Genomic DNA, 21,615 nt, shown 5'->3' on the forward strand with positions numbered 1-21,615 from the left:
TGGGCTCCTCCGTCCAGAACAGGAAACCGGCGTTCGCCAGCGCATAGGTTTATATACTTTAAACATCAGCGAGCACTCACTGTAAACCGACGCATGTCGGCATCAAAAGTTCCAGAGATCAATTGTGTTGAACTTTCAAGATGTGCGCTTGCAAACGCCAATAATTCAGCCAATCAGAAGTAGCCACATCATTCCACAACACATATAATAGGGAGTTTTACACATTTAGGCCTACTCGGTTTACTGATTCTCTGATTTGGTTTCCCCCAGTCCCAACTATTGCTTCACAACTGGACAAAGATCATGGTATGTTTAATCCTGTCTGTGAGATGATGCATATAAAATATCCCTTGCTACTAATGGAAAAATGTAGCGGGTTTCCCCTGAAACTGTCAGAATGACCATTATGGTTTTCACGTCCAATAGCCGATGATTAAACAGCTAATGTGCTATTGTGGCGTCGTTAAATAAAAAGAAACTTTACTTTCAATTATAACTGCTGCATTAGCATTTATGTCAGCCATCTTAACATCTGGTAAAATTAAAATATCTCCGTGGAGCCTTGAAAAAAGGTCGGCGCCTGCGAGCGTTGATTTACACTTGGGACAATTACGCTAAACGCGCAGTCGTGTGACTGACGGCAGTTGCCAGCTGACGCTGCCAACCGGTTTAGCGTACGCTAGCGAATTACGACGGGTGATGGCGTCAAAAGTATACGGCCATTCTGCAGAACGCCACGGTTGTTCGCGTTTAGTCTCTACATGTCCGAGTCTGTCCTAGCAGCACTGGAATATTGACCGCCCCACTCTAAGAAGAAATAGGAAGCGGGGTCGGCCCCTACTACTCTTTTTTTCTAGACTTTACCTTGCTTTATAGTGATACCATCTCGTATCCTCCGGAGTCGGGCCCGTCCGCACCACTATACCAACCCATGACGACTGGACTATACCCTAATCTGATTCTCTGTCTCGTTCAGACGGATCCGGCTTCTCAAGATCTGTATTTCAGCACAGCACTACACCTTCAACTCCTATCGACTGTCAATCTAGGGGTTTTCTTGACGGGATGCATCCCATCTCGTCCAAAGGCACCCAAACGGCCTTAACGAGGCCACTCGCGTGGACATAGCGATTGGACTTTAAACTTTTAGATCTGCGTTCAAAATTTTATGTCGAAATTACGTTTTTTTTAAAAATATTATTAAATAGTCCGATCCTCTCTTCTTTCTCTTATTTAATTTTGGACTGTCCTTCTAAAATGCTCCAAATTATATAAATATTCGGCCGAGCAGTCAATTCTTTTTTATTTTTGGCTTGTAACCTTTTTATTTTTTTTTATTTTTTTTATTCTATTAACTTTTTTACTAATATATATATATATAATTATATACATGTGTGTGTGTGTATATATATATATATATATATATATATATATATATATATATATATATATATATATATATATATATATATATATATACTACTCAAAAGAATTTAAGGGTCAAAAATTTATAACCAAATAAGTTTCAGAGTGTATTAGATTGATGATGTAAACTACACCAAAAATTTAATTTATTGTTCCATATTTACAAAAAAACACAAATAAACGTCACTGTATACAAGAAAGTCACATTACATGCTGTCAAAGTTGAAGGTTGTCAAACATGGATTTTACACATTAGAACATTCGTTTAATAGTGTGTGAATCCACCCCTGGCGCAAATACACTCGACACATCGTTGCCTCATGCTGTTGATCAGACGTCTGAAGAACTCTTGGGGAATGGCCTGCCACTCTGCCATAAGAAGTTGACCCAGATCATGAAGGTTGGCCGGAAGGGCATGGTTATCCCGAACTCTCCTGCCTAATTCGTTCCAGGCGTTCTCTATTGGGGCCAAGTCAGGCGAATATGCTGGCCAATCCATCCTGGCGATACCTTGTTGTCTGAGAAAGTCCGTTACCACCCTGGCGCGGTGGGGTCTGGCATTGTCATCCTGCAGAACTGCCCCGCCGCCAATCTGCTGAAGGCCTGGGAGAACCAACGGCCGGATAATCTCATTCAGATAGCGGATTCCATTCAGATTGCCATCCACCACATAGAGGGGGGTCCTGTGGTGGATAGAGATGCCGCCCCACACCATGACGCTGCCACCACCGAACCGGTGACGTTGTCTAACGTTAACGTCAGCGAAGCGCTCCCCAGGACGTCTGTAGACACGAACCCGACCGTCGTTGAACTGGAGACTAAACCTGGACTCATCAGTGAACATCACTCGACCCCACTGAACATGTTGCCACCGCAGATGAAGTGTGCACCAGTGACGTCTGGCCGTTCTGTGACGTGGTAGGAGTGGTGGTCGAACAGCCTGGCGACGGCAGCGTAGATTATTGGCTCTCAGACGATTGCGTATGGTTTGATCAGACACTCGAGTTCCAGTCGCAGTCCGCAGATTGTCACCTAATCGGCGTGCAGTGGTTGTGCGTTGACGTAGAGCCATATTGGTGATGTAGCGGTCCTATCCATTTGTAGTGCTTCGGGGTCTTCCCGAACGTGGACGATTTCGAACAGAATTCGTTGCTTAGTACCGTTGCCACAGTCGGCCAACGACACACTGACTGACACCAAGTCTCAGAGCAACATTTCTTTGCGTATTGCCATCCTGAAGCCAAGCAATAGCCCTTCCTCGATCTTCGATAGTTAGTTGACGTCGTACCATTGTCGAATTTGGAGTGTGCACTGTACACGAACGCAAGCTCCAATTATACGGAAATTCAGCATTGGGAACATGGAATACACATGCAAAGCGTGCAAATGAAGCGCTTTGTGAAAAAGCAAGTTATGGGCACTTAGCAGACCTTTCGCTTTCGCCCTAATTTACGTACAAATGTAAGCATGTTACTTTTTTAAATTATGAACTTAGTTGAGATATCTCACCTTCAGTACTCAGAAGATTCACATTACTGTTTTTACTGAATAAAAATGAATACATTTGATGTCAGAATGAATGCATGAAACAGTTACAAAAACATATGGTTTAAATAATTCACGTGTAGGTATATCAATAATGTAAATAATTAATAAGTTTTGTAATTTTAAGATTTTTTATTCCCTGTTTTGAGAGAATGTTGTCAATAAATCCCAGTAGTGGGAAATTGGGTGATAACATCACTTCAGCTTTGACTTTGTACAGAACGTATTACAGATTGTACAGAAACTTTTATTCAATAATTACAGGAATACAGAATTTTTCGGCAAAACACAAGAAAATATCAATTATCCTACAGTAAACATTTACACATGGTAAGCAGCCCTAAGACTAAGATGAGACACTGAAATCCGATGCAACAGGCAGTCTAGAATCCTTCTCATGTGAAAATTATCGCCTTGACTCCCTGTATGCTTCTCTTCTTGGCAACAAGAAGGAATTCTGCCAGCTTTAGACTGTAGTCAAGCTTTTTTTGTCGCTATCACATCGACAAGCTGATGTGGAAAGGATCTTTTCTGTGAACAAGGAGGCCGTAGCAGATAATCAGAGAGCCCTATCCCTTATAGCAAGGAGGGTAATTCTCGACCACATTTGTCATGCTGGAGGCATCCAGAATGTAAAGCTGTCCAAAGAAATTATGTCATCAGCATCAAATGCCAGGAATAGGTACAGACTTTACCTGGAAGAGCCAAGGAAAGGACAGAAGAAGCTGACAGATCAAAAAAGAGAGAAGCTAAAGATGAAGAACTGGCCACTTTGATGAGAAAGAAGGCAAGGCTAAAGGCAGACATCCATCAACTGCTGACGAACATGCAGACATGGCAGAGCAGAAAAATGATATAAGCCTCCTGAGTGTTTCCAACAGTGCCAGGAAAGGTGCAACGGCTAAAGAAAGTCAGTAGAAAGAGCTTCTTTCCTACATAGATTCCATACGGGCTAGTGTAACCAAGTGATATGCAACTTGTGTTTTACCTATTTGTCTGCTCCTGTCATAAACAGTGATTGTAAATACTTAATTTTCTACAAATGACAGACTGTATTTATGCTGCCCAGAATATTTTAACAAGTTGACGACTGTGTATAAGTCTATTTACCAAGTGGTTTGCTACCAGCCCAGGAGTTTTGTACACACAGTGTTTCATGCTTAGGACTGTGTAAATGTGGCACGGTGTCTCTAAACAACTGCCAATCCTGGATATTCCAAGTGGCTTACCCTGTCATCAGCTTGCCAACAGTAATTGGATTACCAGTACTTGTTGTTGGTCCTGTTTGTCTGCTCCTGCCATGATTAGTGACTATATATACATATTTACTTTCTCCTGTTTGTCTGCTCCTGCCATGATTAGTGACTATATATACATATTTACTTTCTCCTGTTTGTCTGCTCCTGCCATGATTAGTGACTATATATACATATTTACTTTCTGTTTTAATTACTTCTTGTGATACATTATGTCCATGAAAACCATCTTTTTCACCATTGAAAGTCTTTGATTTTTCCCTCTCTAAAGAGTATAAACCCTGTCTTTTTATCAGGTTGAAACATTCAGTTTTACCAGATTTCAATTTTATCTCATGGCAGTGTGATACATATGTACATTTTTACAGATTTTTGTGCGAAAAGGTCATTAAATGTTTTGAAACGTCATGGAAAAGGTTTGAAATTTGATTCTTGGAAGTCTGCAGGAACCCTGTATAATGATATTTCGTTAAGAAACTTTTATTCACATAGAAGTTTTTTTAAAATATGCTATTCGAGTTGTTATGGGTTTAAAACTCCATAATATGTTTTAATATAAGTTTTAACATTATTCGTTTAGTGTTATATGCCAATTCATCGGTTCCATTTTCAAGCAAACGGACAATAGATAGCATTTATTCTGTTTCTTACATATCCTAAAAATACAAAAATAGGTTTAGAATAAATTTAAACGTCTTCCAACTAAAACTTATTTTATGGTCCTAGCGCTTGCAGTTACCGTAACTTATGCGTGACAGAGCAATTGATTCCATCATGCTTTTTTTTTTTAATTGGGTTGCATGGCAATAGTGATTTGATCATCACCTAGCAGTAGCCAATTGTATGTCTTTAAATTGTTATCACACATGTTTATTATAAGTATGTGTTATCAAAAATAATGAATGACATTCTTATCAACAGGTATGCAAGAAACTTGTATGTCAAACATGTTATTTCTTCAGATTTAATCCAGATGGGTATTTCCCATGTCTCCAATTTCACACATTACTTTCGTTTCATTTGACTGATCATCATTTAAGAATGGGGGCGGGATTTAGCTCAGTCTGTTGAGTGCTCGCGTCGCAGGATCGAACCACCTCGGTGGATCCATTCAGCTGATTGGGGTTTTTCTCGTTCCAACCAGTGCACCACAACTGGACAAAGGCTGTGGTATATGTGTTTTCCTGTCTGTGGGAAAGTGCATATAAATGATCCCTTGCTGCATTAAAAAAAATGTACCAGGTTCCCTCTGACGACTACGAGTCAGAATTACCAAATCTTTGACATCCAATAGCCGATGGATGTGCTCCAGTGGCGTCGTTAAATAAAACAAAACATTTAAGAATGCTCATTATAACGGAGAAACATTTTGTTTTAAAAATGTTGACGAGTAACAGTTGGAAATAGAGTAGCAACTACTATTTAACATTTTAGAATTGTGTAGCGATCTCTGAACTTTGTGTAGCGAATTGTGATGTGATGCTGAACAAAATATTCCCCCATATCAGATACCAGTACTTTTAACCAAGGCCCTCCATGACCATTTGCCCAACAATTTCTTTCCATTTTGACGGCTACGTTTTCATTTCTGTTATTCCTACAAAGTTTAGTCTGATTCTGTTGTGAGCACGACTGGTACATCAAAGGCCGTGTTAAGTGCTATTCCTGTCTATGGTATGGTGCATATAAAAGATCCCTTGCTACTAATCGAAAAGAGAAGCCCATGAAGTGGCGACAGCGGGATTCCTTCCTCAATAACTGTATGGTCCTTAACCATATGTCTGACAATATACCGTAAATAAAATGTGTTGAGTGCATCGTTAAATAAAACATTTCCTTCCTGTTGTGAGCTTCACAACCGGAACTCTTTCCAATATTGTTATTCATATTCCTGTACAATTTGTGCAGATTTGGATGATTACCTTCTCAACATTCTACATTATGTCACCGAGCAAAAACCCCCAACTACTCCTTGATCAACTTTTTTCTTCCTTTTGTTTTGTGGGGTGGGGGTTGACCGGAAACGTGTACATACATATGAAGTGGTACATTCCTGTTTTTGTGGCAATAAACCTCCTTGATCTTCAAGTTGTTGAGACCATTTTCAATCTCGGAAATAAGGTACAAACTCAAAATGTCTTTAAAGTAGGCCTATGCTTGATAGTTCAGTGTAATAGATTATTGTTTATCCGAAATTAGGATCACCCAATATAAAACCAATCATAATAAGAGGCCTTTATAGTGGAGTTTGACCAAGTTGTATATGTCCATTTTTAATATTGTCACAATAAGAAGTTTTTTGTATAAAGACACCACTAGAGCACCTTGATTAATGAATCATCGGCTATTGTATGTCAAAACATTTGTTAATTTTGACATATAGTCTTAGAAAGGAAACCCGCTACATTTTTCCATTGGTAGCAAGGGATCTTTTATATGCACCATCCCACAGACAGGATAGCATATACCACAACCTTTGATATACCAGTCATGGTACACTGGCTGGAACTCATTACAATAAATTACGGACAGTAAAGTTGCGATTGGGCGAGTTGACCAAATACTAGGGTGAGCTGACCAAACAGTTTGAGGCGAGTTGACCAGCATTCAGATAAGACAAGTCTCACTATAAAAAAAACATCAAAACAAAACAAAACCATTTTGAACCAACATAAAATATATTATATTGTTCTATATATTAATACAACTACATGTACAATGAAAACAATAATCCAAGGAACAACATCAGTTCTCTGAAGCAAAAAGAAAAAGATATCACAAGACGGACACACTGCTGGTTCCACTCTGAAGCAAAACGTGGACTTGGACAGAGTTAACAACAATGCTTTCTGAGGAATTTCAAAAGATTGATATTCAATGATCAGTAACTTTTTTCTTTAGAGTTCTAAATTCCATAGTTTTTAAAAAACGAAATGTGCATGCTGTTGTTAAAGTTAAACATTTATTCATCCTTTTTTTTTAAAGAGATGTGGTTAAATATGTTTGATTAACCGTCGTCTTTTTTATACTTTAATAGTATGTGTGTATAATTCACCAAATACTTTATTATTTAAATCTAAACATCATACAGAATATTGATCTATTATCACATCAATACATGATTTTCATAAACTAACTACATGTGTATACCTGTCACAGCCATTATAATGTAGTATTTAAATATACCTACTGGAAAGGATGTACAAAAATAATACTAGTTAGCAACAATTACACTAAGAACCTTCTTACGGTCGGTCCAGAATGAAGTACCAGTAATGGTAACAGTCACTTATTCTGTACATAGTACATTGGCCACATATTTTCGAAGCTATCCAAACATTACTATATTTTTAAAACTTTGTAGACCATGATGTCACTAGTAGTCTACTACACGTCAGCTTCAGACAGTTTAAAGATATCATAGTGCTAAGACATACGTAGCTAGGAAAATATGGGCCATGGATGCCAATGCACACATAATTTAGCCCACTTGACATTAAAACCTTATTTCACAATAAAAGAAAATGAATTAAGACTGCCAGTATAGGCTACTGTTATTGGCCTAAATTTTATTTTGTGGTGTTACAGGTACAAATGTATATGTTATAAATCCAAAACAATGTTACCGTTAGTGCAAAAACACAAAACAGGTTAACCTATATTTATTTTGTCCTACGAAGAAGCTGTAAAAATTATTAAAACTGAAATATAACCACATATGGGACATTTATAATCTTTTGCCATCTTTGGAATCCAGCCAAGGATCTGCAAATACAGGATATTGTATACCTGCATTATATACTAACAGAATGGAAGTTTATGTTGAGATTTCTTCCCAATATATTACACTGAACTCCATCATTTGACACAATACAATTGAACCACATTTTCCACTAGAGCTGGATGATATACGTTATATACTGTTCGGTATCCACATCATGTCGATACCAATGTACAGTACCAAGCAAATCTCAAAATACTGAAATTTCAGTATTGAAAAATGTTTTCCACCATTTATTAAAGCTCTAATAATATATATCTGATAATGCAAAAGGCTGAAAAGAAGAGCAGATGGACATTGTTCGTCTTCAAAACTTGTCAACGGTAAATACGAAATTAGCGAGTGAGCCTAAACTCGGGCATGCATTTAAAGCAGAGTGTACTGAAAATACCGCCATTTATAATACCGTACCGATACAGAAGTAAATCACCCCAAAAATACTGATACCGAACCTGAAATTTAAATACCGCCCAGCTCTCTGTTTTATATGTATTTTTATTCATAAAATAGATCCTTATCAATAATTTTTAATAACAATTATTCATATTTCTAGAAAGCTGCAATAATAACATTATTGGCAGTGGATTACTTTTAATAACACATGTCCTTGCAACAAAGTTGCTTACTTTGTGTCTACACCATACAATTTTCTTGACATGATCATATCCCATAATCAAGATTATTAGAAATATATTAGAGCAAACGTAAATGAGATCCTTTGGAATTTACAATAATACAAACAGTCATGTGTTAAAAGGTCAGAGATTACAAGAACACAGGCATCACATGTGCGTATTATGTTAATAGATTCCAGTAAGTCCGAGTAAATTTGTTATAAACATTCCCAGGTAACTTTCAGAATCTTCAGGTTCTGTGGTCAAGATAGATGTTCTACGATAGAAATCAAGTCACTAGCTGAATCTGTAAAGAGTAAAATTAAAAACATATATTATTAATGTTTATTCACTGTGACATATATGTTTGTATGTATACATACATGTACATGTATGTAAATTATTACACACACAGATATTCTTCAAATGAATTCATAGATGTGTGCAGAGTGCTCATGTAAATTGAGTACAATATTTTCTTTATCAAAGTACACTGTAACTGACCATTCAGATAAGTACATGTACATAAATAATTTGAATGACATCAGTATTCCAATGACGCCACTTTGCATCTCCTTACAATAACCATAAATTGAGTACATGATGTTTCTGTTTTAAGAATGCTGGAAAAATTCCAATGCAAAATTGCTATTGAAATTTTTTTGTTTGAACATTACTAATGCACTTAAATGTGTTTGAAGAAATTCTTGTGATTAAAACAAATTGTACCTTTTACGAAATATGGATTTCAAGTGAAATTACAGTAAGATATGCTATATTTATTGTGTACGAAGCCAAAACAAGGGTGCGAAAAGTGACTGTCGTCGATCTTAACCCTATCGTCAACGTCCCTAACTGTGTTATGCTTCAAATTCTGTTCACTTTGTTTTCTCGTGCACGGTTCGCGCAATCAACATCCGATTTGTTGTCATCGACATGTCGTTCATTTATGAGGTTTTTCTTCACAGTTCAGGAACATTTTTGTAAACAATAAAGTTGAACAAAGTAAGTATCTAAATACAAAACTTTACAAACCACTAAAACCATTAATTTTACTAAGTCTTTGCTTATTCCTTAAAATTACCGATATCGGGTCCACATGACTCGTAGAAATTGACTTAAAATGGAGAAAGATGAATTAACATTCGGTGTGTGTCACATGACCTCACACGTGCCAGATCAACAAGGCCAAAGAATTTAATTTTTATGATTTTTAAAACCCGTTGTTAGAATTTGTTTTCAATTATTATATTCGATCTACAAATGGTATGCTACATTTTTGTGCCTCTATTGTAGTGAATAGTATTCATAATCCATTCATAACAGTTGTAAATAATTTTGAGTATATAAATTTTGTTAATTTAGAATCAATTCATTAAAAAATTTATCTTTTACAAACTTCGCAGGTATGAACGTAATGCCTATCAGTATTGACATCAAGTGTGAGCGAATTGAATTTTTCCTTTAAATTTTTTAAAATAAATTAAGTGTTCGGCAACTGTGCATAATTAAGAAACATATATTTTTTCATGTAGTTGTCTTAAAAATGGAAAATGACGGAACTGCACATGCGCATTACAATACTTTTTGCAAATGCATGCGCCTGAACGCAGTTAGAAACGTCACACTTTTTCCTGTTTACCGTCGGGTGTTTCACTTTTATTTACTAGAATGGATTTGTTTTACATCCAAATTGTTGATTTTTCACGTTAAATGATTACAATCTATTTTGTTTCACATATCGTAGCTGAAAAATGTAGAATAATATTTCCGTAAATATCGTATTCGTGTTTTTGTCATTAGGTGAACGCAGTTTGGGACGTCGATGGTAACTCTACTGTCCGAACCAAATTGTTAACAACTACAAAAAATTACTCTCCTACCTTTAATTGCCGTTAGATTTCCTCCAAAGTTTGTCCAAACACAAATCGTAAAAAAACCACTACAAATATACAGATTTCACACACGAGACTGCAACGATGTCGCCAAAATTGTCTTTGCTAAGATTGCATAGGGAAAAATACATGCAGTTTTCTGCCGTCTGCCATGTTGCTTGTTTATGGAATACTCTTCAAGAGGGGTGAAAGCCTCCAAAGTATGTGACACAATTAATATATGAAATCGATGATCTCTAGTGGTATCTTTAAAATAATAATAATAATAAAAATTAATAATATGACGTCATCACGTTTGCTTTTATATCATAACATGTTATGATGTTGTTAGATTAAGTCCTATCCTTTCACCCCTCTTGAAGAATATTCCATAAAAAGTCAAAATGGCAGCCGAAACAAAATTACATGTATGCTTTTTTCCCTATGCGCTCTCAGCGAAGTCGATATGGGTAACATGGTTATTATCTGGTATGTGGAATCTGTGTCATTGTAATGGTTTTTTCAAGATTTGTGTCTGGACACACTTTGGAGGAAATCTAACAGCAATTAAAGGTAGGAGAGTAATTTTTCGTAGTTGTTAACAATTTAGTTCGGACAATAGTTATGATTTAAGTATTTATAATGTTCTTTATATGTGACAGTGCCAAAGGAAAGTCCTTCCATACCGTTATTATATTTTAGTTTAATCAGTCATCGTCGTCATCATCGGGAACAAAGAGTTCTGTGTCTTCCAACCATGCAGCGAACTCCATGCTAAGGTAACCACCGAAAGTGACAACAGGAACAACGACAAGAGATACTTTTAAAAGACCAAACCGAGTTTGTTCTGGGTATGGGGGCAGTGCACCAGTTTCGGTTTGCATCGAACGACGTAAACGAATCCTATTAGCAGTTGCATTCATGTTTGTTGGCGACAAAATCTGTCTGTATCTTGCCAAGGCAGCGCCCAAAACAACTCTCGTCGCCATGTTGCTTGAGAATTAAGAAAATGTGGATTTGTAATTATGCGGAAAAGGGGTTTTGTTAATAAATGCTAAATAGCAGTGGCGAATCTAAGGGAGGGGGGGGGGGAGGGACCCTCCCACCCTACATTTTGCGACAGTTATTTCTATTTTTCATTTTTGACGTTGGAGAACCCTAGGAATACCTTCGAGAACGTTTGTGGCCCTCGGCTACATGTATGTCAATGCCACACCCCAATGGATTATCTGGATCCGCCACTAAACAGTAAATAATGTTAAAGAACAAAACACCAATGACTGGCTGCCTTTTGCTTCATAAATATAAATGAGACAATTGTTTTGAAAACGTTACTAATTACCTCGATAACACGCGTCTCCAATAATTAAATTACGTACGGTAGCTCAGTGGTAAAGCGCTCGCCTAATCCCCGTCGGTGGACACATTGCGGTTTTTTTCTAGTTCCAGCCAGTTCATCACGACTGGTATATCAAAGGCTGTGGTATGTGCTATTCTGTCTAGCTGTGGTGCGTGCTATTCTGTCTAGCTGTGGAATGATGCATATAAAAGATTCCCTGCTACTATAATGGACAAATGTAGCGAGTTTCCTCTCTAAAACAAAGAAGCAAATATTGTTTGACAGGTGGGGGAGAGCAAGAGGGTATGTGCCCCTCACTTTGTAGCAGCAGCGATGTTTAAAAAAAAAAAAATATATCTGTGTGTGTGCAGGGCTTCTAGATTATGGTAGCCCCACTCCCATGGCTAGTGATATTCAATGTTGGGCTAGTCAATAAATACTATTGCCATTCCCAACGGCTAGTAAAACAGTCAAATGTTGTAGTTTAAAAGTCCATTTTGTAAATATGAATATTCTCCCCCCCCCCCCAATGTTACTGTTTTTTAAGCTCTATCTCCCCCTTTAGGTAACATATAGGCCTATATCTGATTATTACTATTGTTTAATAAAATTGTATTAACTTAAAGTAAAGTAAGACTAGTGAATTTTTAATCGCAGCTAGTAAGTTTTAAAAATCACTGATCCCATGGCTAGTGGATTTCATAAAAATTCTAGAAGCCCTGTGTGTGTCCCCCACCCCACCCCCACCCCCCTTTGGCACCTTCCTACGCCCGTGTTTATGCGAATGTGCAACCGGACTTCAGTCAGACTGATCTGGGTTTCCCAAGCATCAACGCATCAGCTAATCGTTTATATATTATACCCCCCAACGACGTCACTTTTGGGTGAACACTATACTACCGGTATATTATACCAACACAACCACAATTTTAAAGGTTATTCATGCGAACTCCTTTTTCGTTTTCATAGTTTGATATACTTTTCAATAGATTAAATTGAATACAGTCTACTCATCTTAAACAGACAAGAACGAAATTTTATAAATTATTTTATTTAGTTTTTTCTTAACATTTATACGTTTAAATATTAGAAAAATATTGAGTTGTAAATATTTTGAGTATGCATAGTTAGTTATTTTAATCAATTAATCCGTTTTTGTAAAATAATACATTTTATAATATTTTGTTGAACATCACGCAAGTTTACATATCCCACAATTCCGTGTTAATGATACGTCAAGTATGGCTGCTTGCAGACTGTTTGACGAAGACGAAGTTTGCTTAATTACACCGGATAAGGGTTATGTTTATGGTTTGGTGTTAGAAAATGCTGAATTTATCAGCAGCGACGAGGAAGGTGATGAGCTACCAGGTCAGATCACTAAAGGCTCAGTTAGAGTGGCCTGGCATCCAGATGGCAAAGAAACTGTCGTTGAAGAAGACAAGGTAGCATAAAGTTAAACTTGCCTGCTGAATCGAAAGTCGTAGTAAGCTACTGCTTGTGGATGGTTGAGCGAATGCTTGTTGTAGTGACAATACATGAGCCAGTCAATCTATGTTGTTATTCTTCACACCAACAAATAATAAGGTTTATCATTATGGTAAAATATTTGACCGTTTACCCCCTCCACACACACCCCACACCCCATTGTTAGGGTTAGAGTTAGATTTAAGCTTAGTTTTTGGATTAGGATGAGGTTTCCACTTTATACAATGTATATATTAACGGGGGGGGGGGGGGGGCATGGTAAACGGGCAGAAATCTTTTCGAAGGTGCATGGTTCAAACTGAAGAATTTGTCTCACAAGACAATTTAAAAGTAAATTGCCATCTATAGGTGAAATGGCACACTCGTGGCAATTTTGAGCCTGTCAATGGCAATTTTGAAAATGTGACTGGCAACATATATACACATGATTGAAAGGTTATTTTGCTGTATGCAGAATGCGTCATTTAAATTCTGGCAGATAATGAACACCATGTGTGTATGTTTTGCTGTCATTGAGGAGCTTTACCAACAGCAATAATTTTTATCTAGCAGCACAAAAGTGCTATCGGTGACACTTCTGACATACAGCAATTTATATCTCAACAAGGGCAATTGCTGTTGGTGCCTTCATTAAGTTTAAGGTGGCGGGATGTAGCCCAGCAGTAAAGCGTTTGCCTGATCAGTGGGCCCATTAGGTTATTTCTCATTCCAGCCAGTGCACCATGACTGGTATATCGAAGACCGTGGTATGTGCTATCCTGTGTGTGTGATGGTGCACATAAAAGATCCCTTGTTATTAATAGAAAAATGTATCAGGTTTCCTGTTGAAGACACTATGTTAGAAAGCCTCTTTATTTAGATTAAAGAAACTTCAAATGCATTTGTGCATGAATATCAACAAACCTCAGTGTTCTCGCTGGGTGAAAATTATTGTTTCGTGTTGGTAGACTGTGAAAAAACATACTCCTTATTTTGCCTAAAAAAAGTGCAAAAAGGTTTATAAATACGAAATACAAGCAGACTCGTCTTTTAATTGAACCGAAGATGATATCGGTCGGACATTAACAGACAGTTATGGTTTTGCTGAACCGATCAAAGTTTTAATATTATTATTTTTAATAAAGATTTAAAGATATACGAAAAACAATGAAGATGTTTGTAAAGTGATCCCCTAATGTAGGATACATTTTTTGTTATTTCCATCTTCATCGAATGAATCGATCGCTGTGATAAAATATCGCCAGCTGATAATAAGTAGTTTTGTTTTTAAAGGCGGTGTATATATTATTTGGTACTCAAGATAAATGATTTTAATGATAAACACTACCACTTCCGTTGTTTTTATAAGCATTCACATCCCCCCAAAATGAAAAGTTTACAATATTTTATAAAGAACTGCTGAATAAACAGAATGACAGAAAAGACACAAAATAAAAATCATCAGTTACAACCAATTATATCTGCAACTCAGAACAAAATATTAGACGATAGTGGAAACAAACGACAAAATGACCGTTCTGATCACGTGACAAATTTGGCACCAAATACATGTAAGTGAGTTTTTTTCAATCTGAGATTGCCGAATCCGTAAAAAATTTAAATGTTCTCATTGCTCAGATAAAATATAACTTTTATTGTGTCTATTAAACATACAAATGGATACAGGTATGGGACGAAATAGAGGCTGTTAAAATACTTTTAAATTATATTACGTCAATTGGTTTTTTGTATACAACGCAGCTTGTTTCCTTTGATGTCCAGTGTGCAGACTGATAGTTGGGTTTTTTGTGTGGAAAAAAGTGTACATATGGAAATAGCGGAGGTACATGTAGGTGCTGGAAAATATAGTATGGTGCTGGAAAATAAAGAGGGGCACACAAAAATAAAGGAGGGCGGAGAACGTGAAAGGAGGGCGGCAAAATGGAATAGCGGGTCACTGTTTCTGTTTTTAGGTTGTGTTTTGTACACAGTGTATGATGGTATATGTATGTATATATTTTTTGCAGGTCATGCTTGCCGATCGGTCTCTGATGCCTGGCGATGTTGTGCGTCATCTGGACGATAATGAAGATAGCCAGGCTGGATTTGTGGAAGACATGTCGGTTACCTGTCACCTGCATGTACTTGGCACTGACAAATACATTTACAACGTCAACAGCAAGGACTTGATATACCCGGTAATATACTCATGTACATGGCACTGACAAATACATTTACGTCAACAGCAAGGACTTGATATACCTGGTAATAAACTCGCGTACTCGGCACTGACAAATTACATTTACGTCAACAGTGCAAGGACTGGATATATTTGATTATTAATTTGGCACTGACAAATACATTTACAATGTCAACAGCAAGGACTTGATGTACCCGGTAATATACTCACGTACTTGGCACTGACAAATACATTTACAACATCAACAGCAACAACTTGATATACGGGGTAATAAACTTGCATACTTAGCACTGACAAATACATTTACAATGTCAACAGCAAGGACTTGATATACCCAGTAATATACTCACGTACTTGGCACTGACAAATACATATAATTTACAACGTCAACAGCAAGGACTTGATATACCCGGTAATATATTCACGTACTTGGCACTGACAAATAAATTTACAACATCAACAGCAAGGACTTGATGTACCCAGTAATAAACTGAATGCAAAATTTAGCTGCCTCTCAATTGTATTTGGAAAAATCTGAGTCAGGAATCAGAGGTTTTTTTTTTCTGTTACTTTTTATTTTAAGTGAATTATTACCATCCTTTGTAAATAGTATAAATTTTATAGAAGATATCTGTATATCTGCTGACTATGGTATATTTTATATATTTATGACAGAGATTCCTTTTTGTAAGTTACATTCTAATAATTGCGGCAGTGTTAAAATTAATGTACACCAGAAAATTTAGTTGATATACCCATAATGACGTGTGTGTATAACCTCAGTTCACACAAGTTTGAAAATTTATCCAAAATATAGCATGGAGTTGTTATTATTTATTGAACATAACACATCCAGTATTTATTCATCAGGGCTCGACCTTAGCGGTAGCCCGGAGTGTTCTAGTTACCGATTTCTCAATCGGACTACCAGTTGTCTAACCCTGGTAGTCCGCCGGGCTACCAAATGTTTTGACATGTCCAGTCAATCCACAATCAATAAGACGTTTAAGTCATCAGTGTCTGAAATTCCACCCTTTCATGTGTGCGCTCTCTACAGACACGAGTTGTTGAAACTGTTAATTCCACCCTTTCATGTGTGCGCTCTCTACAGACACGAGTTGTTGAAACTGTTAATTGCTCCCCAATTCTAACCAAGGGGTGGCGGTTGCACAATATGATTCAGTGAAACAAAGGAATATGCTTTTTTTAACACAGCGGACTAATACAAATAATTTGAAGTAATTCAGTGGCCAGATATATATAATATAGGGTTTGTACGGGTCATGGAATTTCCATTTGGGTCATGGTTTATCTATTCGTAATCATTTATGACAATCAACAACACGGCACGTTGTTTTGACGCCTACTTATAACTAATGCCTTGTATGATCAAGACTATTTGTCGCCATCTGAAGTCTAAACTAAACCATAACTCAATCGCAGTTTATTTCCTTCTAGGCTATCTATGTAAATTGTCGGACTATTTACAAAATTAATATCTATTATTATGTTAAAGAAATATATAAATTGACAAATGTTTTCAATGTTAAAAATATTAATATTTTTTACAAATTATTTTTAATTAAATCTCTCTCATCGTTTACTTTGGCTTTGCGCGATAACCTCACTCAAAATGACATCTGATCATGTCACGTGATAACACAAATGCACATGTCGATCCCCTGTCTGGGATAATTGGCATACGGCATTTACACGTTTAAAAACTTTATTGTCGTCAATAAAAACCGCTCTTGTTTTGGAATAAAGGCAAGTTTTGTAAGATTCTTCGAAATAACACCCATTAAAGATAGTTACAGCCATTTTAAGTATAAAAATATGCAATATCGATTTTAAGGATCGTACGATTAGCAGACAGTTCTACACTAGTGCAGGACGCACATTAAAATACTTTTCTTAAGAATCACATTTTCTTTCTACATCCATTCGGACTAGGTTCAACACGTGAAAACCGTATGGAGTGTTTCAATAATATTTTGTAAGACTTCATTACGAGATTAGGCCTAAAAATAATAATAATAATATATAAAAATATACTATAGTATGTTTCTGGCATCGTACCAAACAAGTTATTGTAGGTAGGATAGGTCAGGATTTTATTGGTGGTTGTTAGATTTGAAAAAAAAAAAAAATTCATGCCATATTTACTCCATCTTTGAGGCCATTCTTAAAAATAGTTTGTTTTGTCCATTTCTGACCAGTAGTTTCAAATGTGGGTAGGTAGGGATTAATATTTTTGTAAATTTTATATATATATTTCACAGTATATTGCTCATAATTAAAAAAAACACACACCCTAAAACAACGTTTAAATAAATTAAATGATTTTTTTTTTCTCTCCTTTTTTCAAGTTATGGGGCTACCAATTTTTACTGAGGGCTACTAGATTTTATAACCTAGTAGTCCGATGGGCTACCACTAAAAAACCTTAAGGTCAAGGCCTGTTCATGCAACTGAAATTGCATGTTAAATAAATCTTTCTTTACTATATACATGTCTACACTGTAGTCTTCATGGCATTTAACCTGCAGGCAAAAGAAAGAAAGTCTTGTTAACAATCAAAATCAGTATGTTTCTAAATATTTTGGTAATACTATGTACATGTATATATATGTGACATACATTTTTATTCATTTCAGAAATATGATACCGATCCAGGCGATGTCACCTATGGCCCATGGTTGGGCAGGATAGATGCTGTAAATGAAGAATATGTTCTCCAATTTCCTGATGGAGCAAGGTTAGCTGTCATTAATTATAAAGACTACCTTGTTTGTAATCTCGGCTGTGTTAAAGGTTGCAAGTGGGATACTTATGTGTTTAAACTTAGTTTTTAGCTTTTACCTTTTGTTTAGATTGTCAAAACCTGTCAGTGCCCGGTCAACCAGATGTCATGTATATAGAGGTTATTACCAGTGTGTGTTTCGGTATTGTCAGTATCGTATTCGTCTATGTATGAAATCTGGTCTCTGCATTAATACTCAAAATCCACTTGTCTTGTACATCTCCATGTTTACTTGTCCCACTCAAATATATATATTTTTAGAGTCAATGCTATCAACGGCCAGCATAACATCCACTCAATTTAGGCAAAAAACATATCACAGCATCAAAATATGGAATGAATGATAATTTTTATCAAATTATTGTAATTTTTTTTTTTTTTTTTTTTTTTTTTTTTTTTTTTTTTTTTTTTTTTTTTTTTATTTTTTTTTTTTTTTTTTTTTTTGTTTTTTTTTTTTTTCAGTTGATTTGTCCATTATGACAAATTGCACTGGCGTAGGAAGCGGGGGAAGGGGGCATGTGCCCCCCACTTTTTTGCTTTATATTTGCTTTATAATAGTGTAAATATAACCCCCCCCCCCCCCCCCCCCCCCCCCCCCCCCCCCCCCCCCCCCCCCCCCCCCCCCCCCCCCCCCCCCCCCCCCCCCCCCCCCCCCCCCCCCCCCCCCAAAGTGTGCCCCCCCCCCCCCCCCCCCCCCCCCCCACACACACACACACTTTTTGGCACCTTCCTACTTCACTGGATTGTTAAAACAATATACTTATTTTCCCACTTGCCAAATTCGCCAATTTCAAATTTTAAAAACAGTTGGCAAATTGTATTTTAATTTTTCTAAAACAATTTGGATGTATGCAGTTTTTGAAATTTAATAAATAATTTGGCCAATTTTTCTGCACCCTAGAGCTAATCCTCAGTGCATATTAAAGGCTTTTTGCAGCTAATGGAAACGTTTTACAGCAACTCCTCTGAAGACTGTTTGTGACAGTTATCTAACGTGTGACATCCAGTAGGCAATGATTAATGAATCGGTCTGCTCTAATGGTTTTGTAAAACAAACCTCATTTCATTGGGTGTGAGACATAGCCAAGTGGTAAAGCGCTCGCTTGATGCGTGGTCGGTTTGGGATCGATCCCCATCAGTGAGCCCATTGGGCTATTTCTCGCTCCAGCCAGTGCACCACGACTGGTACATCAAAGGCCGTGGTATGTGCTATCCTGTCTATGGGATGTTGCTTATAAAAAATCCCTTGCTGCTAATCGAAAAGAGTAGCCCATGAATTGGCAACAGCAGGTTTCCTACCTAAATATCTGTGTGGTCCTTCACCATATGTCCGACGCCATATAACCATAAATAAAATGTGTTGAGTGCATCATTAAATAAAACATTTCTTTCTTTCATTTCTTTGGTGCTCCCTAAATACATTGGAAATATCTACCCACACCTCCAGTTCAAACTATGCTAGTAATAGAGAAATAATTTTATTACACCGAGTTTAAATTTATTCTACTTTTTTCTTCTTTTTAGATGTGTCATTAATGACAATGACATTTGTGCATTTGAAGATATTACAGACAAACGATGCAAGGTATGTCTATTATCGATGATTTATTTCTTTAAACCAATTTTAATTTAACATTTTAATCTTGTTTATTCTTTATACACCCCCTCCCCCCCCCCCCCCCCCCCACACACACACAGCATTTTCATCTTTCCTATGTCTTTATGTTTAGTTATTGTCTTAATGAATGTTTTAAAATTATTTTAAATAATTATTAAAGGGCATAAATAAAATGTTTATGCTACCATCAGTTCATGCTGAGGTTATTAAAGTTCTATTTAGTTAGGTATATCTATCCTTATCTTGATTTCATCATTCCATCTCATAATGTGCTGAAGTGTCATTAAACAACTGTTCCTTTGTAGTGATTTCCCTAGAAATTAGGCAAGGCATAGTAGACCAAACACTTTTGGTGCATTTTCACCATTTTAGGGACACTTGTTTTTCATTAAAAATACACAAAAATTAATTAAAATAAACATTAAAGTAATTTATGCATTTGCTTTAATAAATGAATGGCAAAAGATATAAAAGGCATATTTTGTTAATTAATAATACATTTTTGGATGTTTTATAAAGGCAATTTTAGAATCAATTAGTGAAAAAGGCTTGTTTAATCTCAGGGCAGCATGGCGTTGATTAAGGCAAGATGGTGCTAGACTATTGAGGCATGGTGCTACACCATGCTAAAACAAGCTAGGGAAAACACTACCTTTGTACTGTTCACACTTATAGGATTTCATATTAATTTATACGTTTTCTGTTCAACAGCACACAGAGTTCTGCAATTATGAGACATATCCTTCCCAGGAACTAAAGGCTACAATGGGAGATTTGGGTGAAGTGAAGTGGCTGGTAGAAACGCCTGCATACAATGCTACAATCGTTAAGAGTAAACCAAAGATGAATATTCATGTTACTGTTGCGGAGGTAAGTGAAATGGGTTCTCTACTAACTGAAAAATCTCAGCAGGATATAAAGGTTTTTACAGACTTTACATATAGGGTTAAATTAGGTTAGCTGAGGTTGTACTTCGCAGTGCAACAAATGGCATATGTAGCCATAGTGGGGTGGGAAGTAACCCAGTGATAAAGTACTCACTTGATGCGCAGTTGGTTTAGGATCGATCCCTGTCGGTGGGCCCATTTGGTTATTTCTTGTTCCTGCCAGTGCACCACGACTGGTATATTAAAGGCCATGGTATGTCCTGTCGTGACTCTGGGATGATAAATATAAAAGATCCCTTGCTACTAATGAAAAAATGTAGCAAGTTTCCTCTCTAAGACTATGTCAAAATTACCAAATGTTTGACATCCAATAGCTGATAATTAATAAATCTAGTGGTGTCGTTAAACAAAATGAAACAAACACACTTTGTTTTGTAGCCATAGCATTTCTTCTGGATGAACAAGTTGGAAACATTTGAAATAAATTCCAGTTGGAGCACATGGAATCAGTTTTATCATAATTTATTTGGTACTTTTATATCAAGCATAATATTAGAACCAAAGGCACATTTCCAGTTTTTAGTATCCAACATTATGATCAGTGGCCCAAGTAGTGTAAAATCAGATGTCCTGTATGATTATGAAAAACAGTGTTTGCTGATTCCATGAAATAAAGTAAAGAAAGCAAAAATGTATAATTGTTAATAAAATAACAGATAATTCTTTTTTGGTTACTCAGATTTATTTACATTGTACCAATCTTAGTTACAATAAATCAAGATACTGTATGCTTTCAGTTTGTACAA

General features: G+C 36.5%; 2 protein-coding genes across 2 annotated transcripts in view; both read left to right on the plus strand.

Moving 5' to 3' along the window:
• Positions 1 to 14,593, plus strand: part of LOC121379136 (Ig-like and fibronectin type-III domain-containing protein 1) — a 114,727-nt gene extending 100,134 nt beyond the window's left edge. Inside the window, exons 38-39 of the transcript XR_005958807.1 lie at positions 5,832 to 5,835; positions 14,581 to 14,593. The gene's annotated coding sequence lies outside the window, so the exon portion shown is untranslated. The remainder of the gene's footprint in view (positions 1 to 5,831; positions 5,836 to 14,580) is intronic.
• The window catches only part of LOC121379137 ((E3-independent) E2 ubiquitin-conjugating enzyme UBE2O-like), a 30,960-nt gene continuing 22,365 nt past the window's right edge, over positions 13,021 to 21,615 (plus strand). Inside the window, exons 1-5 of the mRNA XM_041507624.1 lie at positions 13,021 to 13,279; positions 15,329 to 15,499; positions 18,159 to 18,259; positions 19,829 to 19,889; positions 20,634 to 20,792. Of these exons, the coding sequence (XP_041363558.1) occupies positions 13,076 to 13,279; positions 15,329 to 15,499; positions 18,159 to 18,259; positions 19,829 to 19,889; positions 20,634 to 20,792 (696 nt within the window). The 5' untranslated portion in view covers positions 13,021 to 13,075. The remainder of the gene's footprint in view (positions 13,280 to 15,328; positions 15,500 to 18,158; positions 18,260 to 19,828; positions 19,890 to 20,633; positions 20,793 to 21,615) is intronic.

Source organism: Gigantopelta aegis, chromosome 8 (genome assembly GCF_016097555.1).
Source record: "Gigantopelta aegis isolate Gae_Host chromosome 8, Gae_host_genome, whole genome shotgun sequence".
In the NCBI taxonomy this organism is placed as follows: Eukaryota; Metazoa; Mollusca; class Gastropoda; order Neomphalida; family Peltospiridae; genus Gigantopelta; species Gigantopelta aegis.